This window comes from Hirundo rustica, chromosome 3, assembly GCF_015227805.2.
Source record: "Hirundo rustica isolate bHirRus1 chromosome 3, bHirRus1.pri.v3, whole genome shotgun sequence".
Lineage (NCBI taxonomy): Eukaryota > Metazoa > Chordata > Aves > Passeriformes > Hirundinidae > Hirundo > Hirundo rustica.
Genome location: NC_053452.1, coordinates 36,436,532 through 36,448,827, shown reverse-complemented (window position 1 = coordinate 36,448,827; position 12,296 = coordinate 36,436,532). Strand labels below are relative to the sequence as shown.

Genomic DNA, 12,296 nt, shown 5'->3' with positions numbered 1-12,296 from the left:
TCCTTGTTCATAGTGGTTTAGCACATACACTTCCACAAATCTTGCTTTGGGTTATTTCTATTTTTGCTATTAACATATTATGCAGTTCCATTCAAGATTGCTCATTCATACTATCTTTAATTAAAAACAAACAAACAAACAAAAAAACCCCAAACAAAAAAACAAACCCTGAAAATGCATTTTGAGAAATGTAGTCCCCAGCTTAAAACTAAATTCAATGCACAAAGACGTAATTCCCTACTCATGAATGGACAGTTACACGCATCTTGTAGGAATAAAAGAGGTTGCTAATGGAATCAAACCTGGGTTATCTCATCTCACAGCTTTGCAACCACAGTAAAACAATGAGCATGACATACTTGTTCTTGTTGCGGCAGCCCTCTTGTTAGAGGGTAGAAATGAGCTGAGACACAGACCTCTTGTTTATCACAGCATGAAAAGGGCCCTGGTTTGTTCCTCTTTACAGCTCAGCCATCCTGACTGCAGCTATTCACTGACTCTGGCTGCAGCAAGCTCCTACTGTAGGTTTCCCTTGCAGCCTCTGACTGCTGCTTATTGCCTGCTGAACTGTGACTGCAGTTACTGGTTTGCAGACTCCGACTGCAGGCTTTTACCTGGCTATGACTGGCTGTGACTGCAGAGTCCAAGAACAGGCTCTAACTGCAGACCCAGACTGATCTCACAGCAGTGATTCTCTCTCCCCAGGATCCTGATCCTTCAGGATCGTCCCTCCTCCTCAAGGCTCCTCTTCCTTCATGATGATTCTCCCTTACCTACTAACCCACTCCCTTTTATCACACTGATCTTTTTTGGCTATAGCTGTGACCCATCAGGAGCCAGGCTGTATTGGGTAACTAACACAGCTGATCCTTATCAGGGGCCAGGTCACCTGTATTCCCTTCTCCTACAGTTCTCGGTAGGTGCCACAACTGTGATGAGATGCTTGGTGGAGCAACAGGTAAGAACATTTAGAGCAAATTAATTTGAAGGTTAATAGACATCTATGACTAAGCTACTAAGTTTTTTCAGTATTCATTTTAACTAAGTACCAGTGCCTTAAATTGTATTCCTAAAGTAAAAGGGACAGAAGAGGAAGTGGATCTCAAGATGAAATATATTATTTTTATTCTAGCATTTAGTGTTGAGGAAATACTTTCTATTTTCCTTTCACTAACTCCACTGCCAATCACAGCAGTTGAACATACGCAGTTCTCAGCTGAAGGCTCCCAACTCAAATGTTGGAGTAAACTAAGGAGCAGTGATATTTTTTTTAAGGAACAAAAATAAACGCAATTTACGCTTTAACTGCACAAGCACTTTATCTTGGCATAAAACAGCACTGCTGTCATAGGAAGTAGTCCTCCCACCTTTATTTCCACTAGAAAGCCCTTGCTGTTGCAAAATCCCTATTGAGGCTGCTTAAGCAGACGTGGAGGTGCAGGAAGAGTGTTTTGGAAGCATTACTCACAGGACTTAAGTTTTTAGGTCTGTGGCAAATAATGAAAAAATATTTTTCTCTGTTCAACGGGGTAACTCCATAGACTTGCTGACAAGTTTACTTGCTGTAAAACTGATGACATCAGCCCCATGAGAGTCTCTGCATGAACACCAACCTCCCAGGCTTTCCTCTGCCCTTTAGCCATATTTTTCTAGCAACGCTGCCTTTCAGTAATATTTCATATAGCTCAGTTCTTCTATAACTCTTCTTGCCCACAATTCTTCAGGATACCAAGTCAGACTCCGAAGATGCAGGCTTTATTACCAGATGTACTGGTTTTGCATTGATTGACATTTGGTGAGGAGAGAAGCCACCCAACAGAAGTGATTTTTATAAGAAAAGCTGTGACAAAACCAATCAGTGACTAGTTTTGAATATTGACATCTTGTTAAACCACTAGAAAAATGGACATGCCTCCATGAACACACATGTTAAAAATCGAAAAGCCCCGGGAGAGGCGCTCTTCCCTTCTGGCCTGGGAGGCGGTAACACGTCACTGACGGAGCTGGCCCGGCTCTGCCACGTAGCCCACGGGCCTGGCACAGCCGGGACGGGCCCTGCCGCTGCTGCAGCCCTGGCGGGGCTGGGCCTGGCGGCTGCAAAGAGACGAGGAGAGAAGGCCCCATCCCAGCCGGACTGGGCCCTAGCAGCTGTCAACATCCTGCCTCTAAGCCGCTTCCCGCCCCGCCAGCGGCTGCCGGGCAGAGGAAGCGGGGGAGGCCCCAGCAGCGCGGAGTGCTGCTGCTGAGATCCTCACTGCTTCTCCGCCCCAGGGGCAGCTCTGCAGCCGTGCAGTGGCCTCCAGCCAGAACTGAATGCAGCTAAAGCCCCCGAGATCCTGGCACAGCCCCAGCACGGCCTGAATCTACCACTGATCAACCATCATGACCCTCTGCAGGCCTCGGGCGAGATATTAACTCTTTCCTTGCACACATGAAGCTTGCAAAACATTGAATCCTCTCTCAGTGACAGAAAAGGACAGAGTGAAGACAGGTAGAGAGACAAAATGAAGACATCAAAGTCAGTGAAGGAGGAGTCAAATCTTAGATGAGAGGAGAATGAGAAGATGCCTGGTCTTAGGCTGAAATTCTTTTGTAAGGCCATGGTGATGGACTGCAATATGTCAGAATATCCCTTTAAGTCATAGAAGACATGTATGGGGAGATGAAGAGTGTTCAAATTGCAGATAGGAGCAAAGGCTCTGTGTTAAGGCAAATAAATGTTGAAGTAGCTGTGATCTTATGAGAAGTTCGAACAGAGAGAGATGAGATTAAGATCTGCCTCCGGGAAGAGAAGACAATCTCCATTCCTATCATATCATTCATCTCCATATCATTCAGATAAAAAGTGAGGGATGAAGAGAACCTTTGCTTTTGAACCACTCATCTTTAAAATGGTACCCCATGAGTTTACATGGTCCATTACGCAGCTGTGGGAAGGCTGCGTGAAATGGGAGGGACTTCACAAATGCAGATTCCTGGGCGGCTGCTATTTGTGAGAATTGAAGCCACAAGAGAACTGTTTTTCTTATGCAGAAGTTTCCATGGCATGGAAAAAGAGACTTCTCTCTCTAAAAGACCTGAAGAAAGGCTATTTTTAGAGGTGGTAAACTGACTTAAGTTCTAAGTTTTGTCTGTGCACGTTGTCAGTGAGAAAGAAAAGGAGCTTGTGAGGGAGAGAAAAGGTGTTTTGAAGGTTTTATTCTGGTTCTTATTAATTTTTTTTTCTCCTTAATAGTTTTGTTAATAAAGTTTTCTTTATATTCTTTAAAGTTTGAGCCTGCTTTGCTTTTTTTCCTAATCCTATCTCACAGCAGGAAAAGAGTGAATAATTCTGGTGGGCACTCAACCCTCCACACCAGGTCTCTCCATTTCTAACTCCCCTTTGCAAAGCTCTGCTCTTCCCTTAAATCCCGTTAGTTTCTTTCCTTCCCCACTCTCTTCAAAGCCCTTGCTCTTCTACCCTCATAACATACACCTTCATTTTTCCAGTCCCATGTACCTCTTAAAAGTCCCTACAGCATAAGATTCTTCAGAAAACAATGCACACAGAGTTACATAAATTCACTAATGTGACAGAGAATCGCATTCAATTCATAGATTCTGTAAAAATCTGTAAAATTCTGTAGCAGGTTGAAAACAGTTTTCAAGAGGTAATTTCCACGGGGAAGTCTGGATGGACTTATTTACCACCTACAAGATGGGAATTCAAATAATATTTGGGAAGACAAGATCAGAGCTACAATTTCTTTTGGAAATGATAATCCAAAGTCAGCAAGACGAAATTCAGTAAAGACATAATTGAAGTATATAGGAGGAATTAAAATGTACAAATATAACTGTTCAGTAGCAGTCATACTCCAGAAAGACCCTAACATCACTGCAGCTCACCATCTAGAAATACCTCTTGCAGAACAGTTAAAATCTTGTTTTAAGTTTTGCATGAGAAACAGAAGGCAATTATTCTAAAGTATTTAGTGCTGATGAAGACTCTCCCAAAATATTAGTCTGCTTTTGGATACCACATATTAAAGTGTGGACTAACTGAAAAAACCTTATAGAAGGGAAACATAACATAACCAAAAAGACCATGTCACAAGAAAATACAGCTAATTCTAGATGAAAGAAGCCCATGGCTGACAAAATGTTCCCGAGCAAAAAATTATCGTAAAGACTTATTCACCAGCTACTCAGGACAGGGTACAAAAAAAGTTTGCTTAAATTTCCACACAGATTTGCACTGAGTATTAGGAAAAAAACACAAAGAGAAGCACTAGAAGATACAAAGACAGTACAATCTTCTTCTGTGGAAGATTTAAGAAAACGTTAAACAAACATAGGAAAGGCACAGTTTAAGCACACTTGAAACTGTTTGCATATAATGTTTTGGATTATATAATTTTATATGCTCGCTTTCTGTCCTCTGTTTTGACTATTTATCTTGCCAAAGTCTGGATCAAAGAGTGAATTACATCTTCCACTTCACTTGGAATAATAAGTCACAATAAAGGGTGATTTGTTCTCATGAAATGGAAGATGAGTAAATACAGAAAATGTTGTAGTTTATTAGTATGCCCATCCATTATCTTTTTCCTCTGCAGTTTTTAAGGGTCAACACTTGATCATCTATAGAGATCCTGAAACAGAAATGCACATGTACATGCACAATGTATTCCTACTACGAAAAACCTCTGTATAATCTAATCAGTGTATCGAGTATGTCACTTGCCCCACTAGCATTCACAGAAATGCAATAGTCTCACTAGGTTACTTTTCCCTTGCTACTCACTTTAAATTATTGTCTAATGAAAAAAGGAAGTAAATTTTACCATAATATTTAATCATTTATTTTAAAATGGGTATTGCCTACATATAATAATTAACTTCCAAGAATAATCAGAAGAATTTAGAGGCTCTATAGGCTTTATTGGATGCAATTATATAGATTATTTTGCTTGTCAGACAGAAAAAATTGAAAAATGGGAAAAGAAATTGTATCTACTTTTACCTGGCTTGCATTCATAGAGATCACAGCATTCCCCTGGCTTTCCTGATGCCTTTGAAACCAATATATTCAAGTAGCCAGGTTGGCAAACCTTCCTCAAGCAGCCTGCAGGATTACACACACAACGGCTTGGGAGCGGACAGCATTCACCAGGAGGTGCATAGCCTTCAATCAAGATGGAATCTTCTGGACATCGAGGAGAAAACTGGACCTCACAGCGGGCCTTGGAGCAATCAGGTTTCTCTTCTGAAACGGAGAGAAAAATCATCATGCCATATGTGTCTACTGAAGCTGTAAAGATAAAATCAGATAAGCTCCCTCTCTTCTCCCTCCCTCCAAAACAATAAAAAAGGAAACAGCTGCTGATGACCTCATTAGGAAAAATTATCAAATATCCTTTAAAAACTATAGTATTTTCAAGATGCTAGGTGTCCTACAAAATCTTTTATAAAATTTCTAATTCATGCCATGAGCATGACGGCTGAACCCACACAGCCTCAAGTAGAGCTGTGAACTTACATTTGGCCAGGATGTTAAGAAACCACCTGGCATATCATGTCAGCCCTGATGTTCACACCTGTTCCTTCAGTTTTCTAAGACCTTCCATTACAGACTGATTTAAATTGATTTATTAACATGAACTAAGCTCTCTCATATTCCAAAAACAAGTTAAAAGTTCAACAGCTAAAATATTTGAATACATTAGCAGAAAAGGATTTTTCCTGTACACACTCCCAATATTCACATTAGAAGTGTTGTTCCTACATACTTCAGCAACTTGAACACTAAGAGATAGGAGGTTTGACTATGGTAATGAGGTTTGTTGATCCTTATGCATTCCTTCTAACTCAGGATATTCTATGATTCCTTCATGTACAAGTAGTTTATGTTTTTTCTTACAACCATCAAACATTACTAACCTAAATGTGCTACTAGATAATATTATAGCTCTTTTCTTACATTTCAAATCCTATTTCCATCTATCTGTAAAACAGCTTTGACTAGATATGTGTTTTGCCTAAAATGTTAAATAATATTTTTAAGACCAATGTTTTTTTTCAAACCTACCCTTATGTTTAGGTTCTTATCGGCTTTATTAAACACATTGTTCAGACAGAACATTAATGGTTACAGAGGTTCACTGCACAGAGCTGTATAAATAATAGAAAACATAGTAGTTTCAAGTATTTTTTTGATAGCCTTTAGTTTATGGATATAAATACAATAAAAGGCTTGACATTCTAGCTTTCAAAATTATTTTCATTTTCCACTGCATGTTTGCTCAACATGCACAGAGAAGCAGAGAACTGTTGCAGTAGCAGCCCTTGAAGTACGTACTCATGAGAGGCTCTTGACAGATCACTTGTACTCATGACGATCCTTAAATCCCCACTGTTCATTGCTTTATGTGCCCTAGCATTATGCATCCAGTGATCTTCCAATTTCCGTGATTAACAGATAATCCCATTCTCATGCAATCTGTCTCATAAAAATACTTTGAATTATAAGAATTTTAAAAAGTTGACCTGCTCTTTTTCACTTGACTGCACTTACATACATACATGTACCTATATGAAGAGAAACATTTCCTTAAGGACTGCTTAGATAATACTAATAAAATTTGAACAACGCAATTGGTCAAATACAATAAAAACTATTTTTGACTAATTTGTCTGATTTTCCAAAAGGCAAGGTTTGTGAGAAATGCACATCAAACTGTTTTAATTCAGACTATTCAGGACTCTAGATGTGTAATTTTTAAAGACCAGTGCCAAGGCTACTGCTGGAGTTGGTAAGATCGCCTAGCAATGATATGAAAATAAGGACATGTCACTATCAACATGTAAGAAGCATCACAAATGATAGAAGAGAGAAATTTAAAACAGAGAGCCATGACAAGTATTTTTGCATGAAATATTCACTCAGTGTTTTGTCATTATTTTTTATTATATTATATTTTGATAGTCTTTTCCACATTAGAGTATTGCGCTCAATGTTGTTAAAGGTTACAGACTGTGATGGGACTCTTACATAAAGCCAGCACCATTTTCAGAGGAAATTATTTAAACATAACCACCACCTTGCAAAGACGTGTTTATGCTTTAATACTAGGGAATATAACACCAGTAGGTATTTATAAACCAAGGGTTTTCTTCCTAATCCAGTGTCACTACTACCTCTGTACCTCATAGTCCTGAAAAATAAACACACAAAGCCCTACTAATAACTTCCTATTAATACTCGTGTAAATACATCTCAAACTACGTACATGTTGAAACATTCCCTTCCCAAAACACAAATACAACAGAGCAACAGGAAACTCAAATATATTCACCCAAGCTGGATCAACCAATAGATCAACCAATTATCTTTCAGCTTCCCAAACTCTAGCCCACAACATAGTCAAAAGCAGGATAAGAAAAATTTACAGATTATGTCACCATTTGTTTCTTGATTTAGTTGTCCTTTTTCTTTATGGAAAGCAGCTAGTGACTAAATGTTAGTTAAAGCTTTAATCAGCTAGCATTATGCCAGTGTAACTGCTTTCCAAGTCCAGAATTCACTGCAATGTAAGAAGATGGGAGTTTAGTTTTACTGCATTTCAGTAAAAGTTGATGTGGGCTCCTCATTTTGACACCAAGTTTAGATAAAGAGCATTACTTCTAAGCAATCATTCAGAAAAGTTTCAAGGTTTTTCTTCTTGTTATCTCAGCAAATGACAAAATCTTCTCTATCCACAGGGATTCATTACACTAAACTAGTTCTACCTTCTCATTACTTCATCGAAGAAGGCATCAAAATTTAATCTGTTCTCAAAATAAATTACAAACATTAATACAGACATAAATGTCACTGCCTTAGCAGAATTCCTGATTTAATTCAAATTGATGCAGCTATTTAAGATTTCATCAAACAAGAACTGTTTAATAGCTCCTTTTTCCTTTATTAACAAACACTTCTACTCCTTACAAAGGGAACATTAAAAAAAATGTAAGAACAAAATAATCAAAATACACCAACAGCCTCAAAAGACAGAAAGCAGGATAATGCCAAGTTGTATTCCACAAAAAAAACCTGTGAAATCACTCACCAGTGCTATTTCTGCTATTTTGCCCCCTTTTTCACACCAGACATACCGTTTCAAAGCAGCTTCTCAAGAGACCAAAATAGATTCACAAGAGCCTACTGCCGCTCTGTCAAATAGACACATACACTACAAAGCACCAACCTGTCCTCTGGATGTTTTAAGCTACTGACTATTACACAAATCATCTTCTTCCTGACCAACATCTTCACAGTCAAACAACAGGACTTAAAATCCATTTTGATAATAAATAGAATATAAACAAATATTATGTGTGTCCAGAAACAGGAGAACTTCATTTTTCAAAGCACTGTGGGGAGCCGAAAGAATTAAGCTTTTAAGGAGAGGGAGAACTATACATGGGACTATGACTTACTATGAAACAAATTAGTACAGCAAATATATATATATATTATTGAATAATAGGGCATCTTAACAAACAGATTACACAGCAAGATACATGTGTCACATTGTTCTTATCCATAGTGCAAATTCCTTCACAAGAAGAATTTCATATAACCCTAACTGCACGTAGAGACAGTAAAGCTGCTATAGCATAAAACTCAATCACATTTCAGTATGTCCTTTAAAAAAATACCTCTACCATTAATAAGGAGAACAATCACTTTTCAGGGATGCATCCATCAAGCTTCCCATAGAAGTTTGAACAGATAACCTACAACTCACTAAGAAAAACAGCTGGCTGCAAGTGCTGCCTTTATGTTCAAAAAAGCAGCATTTCAAATAGCTACACAAAGAACAGAAAATATTGGCTGGTTTTCTGATGAGGTTTCTCTGTGGGACACATTCTCTTTATAGTCTTTCATCAAAAACCACTGAAGCTAGAAGCATTCTGGTATCCCTGACATCTCAGCAGCCTGAGCCAACAAAGAACCTCTACAGAGGTAAAGTAAGAGTCCGGATCAATCAAGCTTTAGCAAACTATCTTCTCTGAGACAGACAATTTTCTTAAGAAATTCAGAAATGTAGCTAGAAATGCAACATTCTTAATAAACTGAACACAATCCAGACAGGAAAAGTAGCATTTTGATGAATTCTAAATAAGACTTCTATCCTAGGAAACAAACTTAATCCCCACTCTAAAAGGCAGCTCTAGGGATAATTTCAAACAAAGTTCTTCAGTTTACCAGTGACAATGTTATGTTTAGACACAAATTACTACTGGTAGACATTTTTCATTTCAAGACAAACTCTACTTTCTCTAGGTCTGAAGGTTCAGGCTTACTTGTACTTCTCTACAAGCCTGCAAGAAGAGCTTGCTATTATTGAGCACATGAGAGAGTACACCCTACAATTATTAAGAATAAGCTAAGTTACAATGTATAATTGAAAAATAATAGCTGAATAAGATACAATGCACTATGTGCTTTATTATTAAAACAGGCATCATTCACTTAAAAAGTTAGGATGTCTCAAAAAAATTTCTCGCTGTCATCTCAGAAGCGCACAGGAAATTTGAGCATCTCAGAAGCTGAAACACAACAACATTCAGAGGGACCTTTCACTGCAACCACAGCACACTTGTTACAAAGTGCACGAAGGGGAGGAGAACAATCTTCAAAGAATATAATAATATGAAGAAATCAAGATATGGATTAGGGTTTTTTTCTTTCAATTAACTTTAGAAAGTGTCTGTCATAAAGCAACAGCCATAAACCCACAATTTTGTCACAAAGTTTCTCCATATCAAAGACTACAATGTATTTTTAAAATTATACTTCCCATGACCATACAAAGTTCTTAGGTGGAAGTGGAGGTATAACAGCAAGTTACCGAAGCACTTATGCTGCAACCAATGCTTTCTTTGAGAGAATGCAGCTTCTTTACCTTCCTGAAAGGTTTATGCAATACTCAAACTGGGTACTAGTTAGATATGTTCTTATTAAGAGAGTCACTGAATAAAGGAAGTCTAGATCTCAGGCATTTTCCATTCCTTTTCTTAAAGTAGAGCAGTTGTAACAAAAGCCAACCAAACCATACCCCAACCCTCTCCAACTCTGTTAATACCAAAGCAGCATGGAAATAAAAATAGCTCCTTAAGAAAAATTAAACTCTTTGCTTTCACCTCTCTATCAAATTCTTTTCCTTCATTATGTTTGCATACTCTGCTTTGACAGGCAGAGAAAGTACATGTCAAGTTTATTTAATGAGAAAAGCAGAACAGTTAAAACATTGGTTAGTACAGTGAAAAAGGATCTTAGGGTATCATCTGGTGTGGGAGAAACAGAGAAGCCAAGCCCTGATGAGAGGAGATGGGAGATTCTTCTCATTCTTCAGGTGAAATGGAACAGAATCATGCTTCTCAGGAAACCATTTCAGGGAGGAATTTTTATCGTTTTGTCAGAACTTCATGTGATGCTCTTACTCAGTCACCATGGAAACAAGAGAAGAATGTTTTATTGAAGGAGATGGCTGAAGAGAAATTGGTATTTCTCAGGTCCAAATGTTTCCATTAAGATATTTAAATGGTTCGACAGTTGATTCTTTAAAATCAGATTTTTAATACATATGCATATGGAATACATAGATGTGTATATACACAGAGATGGAGGGAATACTTTTTTTTTTTTTGTTATGTCCATACAGAGAACACAGAACAAAAAGCATTTTGAAATAGCAAGCTTCATATTTCATTTTCCTGAGCCATTCAGAATACGATATGGTTTATAAAGATGAACAATTTTCATGACTAAACATAACAATGCACTACAGTTGGCACACATGCTTTGAAGGCACGTGTTCAGCTTCACATTTTTGTTTCACTGATTTTTGTGAAATCTAGGCTAAAACACAGTCACTTTTATTGTACAGTCTTACGGTCATCACTGAGATACATTCCAAACAATAGGCATACTGTACTGTTATACAGTGGCAGGAAGGAAATATTAAAAGGATTAGGGATAAACAAGAAAAATGATTACCCAGCTGAAGCAGTCAGACAGACAGGGATCGATATCGGAATGCAAAATACCCAAAAGGATTTTCAAGAATCAAAAGGGCAGTTATAGTAGATTAAAAATGAGATTAACTTACACATACAACATGCACAGTACTGTATACGGATGAACTGCTACAAATAAAAAAGAGAACTAGAGCCTGACCTTTTACCTAAAACTGAACTTTATTTAAAATCCATTCTATTTTCTAAATGAGTCTTGCTACGCTTCCCAGCATTCAGGTGCTCCGCATTTTATATACTACAGAGTGGGGCAACCTGTTTTACCCACATTATAGCCTAATCTCCTTGTAATATAACAGCCTGGAACTAAGCTGGGTTAAAAAAATTCACACACAAAAAGAGAGTCATAGATACCAGTTTTAAGAAACATGCATTCACTGATACGCATCTTTGCAACACAGTATTCACTACAGACTTGCCAAAGACTTTCCATTTTGAGAACCAAATAACCAGAAAAAGGGTTATATCGCTCAAGACAGCTACAGTCAAGGAAGACAATAATCCCCTTTGGGTAGATAGCAAAGCTATTACAATGTCATAATTCCATTTCCTGAACTAGTTTCTTTTCCTGTACTGGAAATATTAAAATGAAAGGTGGTAATTCAAAACAAACAAACAGACCCCAGAAAACATCACACCAGAATCACAAACAATCCTGACTGCAAACTGTCTTCCAAAGAAAGTTAACAGACTCAGTGAGGACCTATCAAACACCTGCATCTAAATGGAAATGCAAGTTCTATAAAACCAATCCTGTTTGTGGCAGTAGCTGCATTTGGGTTCAGACCTCCCAGCTCACAGCATTTCTCTGTTATGCTTAGAAAAAAATCAGGCCTTGAAAACTCAAAAGTAATTTTACTTTTCCTCCATTTCATTCAAAACCTGCTTTCAATGAATATGTATTAGCTTGACACCATCAAGTTAATCCAAATCAGTAATGGATAACATCAGATGACAGGACTGCACATGAAGGACTGAGCATTACCCACTGCAAGATGTGCCATCCCTGGGACAGGATCCATTTCTACTGCTAACTGCACAGCTTTCAATAGAAATAAAGCACCTTTAAACTTCAGTAGTGAAAATCCTTCAGAAGTTAGTTGGAGAAATGAGCAGATAGCTGTAGTCAGTTTTACAGCTGTGTTGCCTCTATTGTAAAGTAACATTTTAAAATGTTTTCAATATTGTCATGGCTGGAATAACATGGTACATTGTAATTTCTTTATATA

At 37.9% G+C, this 12,296-nt stretch overlaps 1 protein-coding gene across 2 annotated transcripts in view; it reads right to left on the bottom strand.

Moving 5' to 3' along the window:
• Positions 1 to 12,296, bottom strand: part of CRIM1 (cysteine rich transmembrane BMP regulator 1) — a 173,460-nt gene that overhangs the window by 86,691 nt on the left and 74,473 nt on the right. For both annotated transcript variants that reach the window (XM_040058377.2, XM_040058379.1), the window contains exon 3: positions 5,006 to 5,248. In XM_040058377.2, coding sequence (XP_039914311.1) covers positions 5,006 to 5,248 — 243 coding nt within the window. The remainder of the gene's footprint in view (positions 1 to 5,005; positions 5,249 to 12,296) is intronic.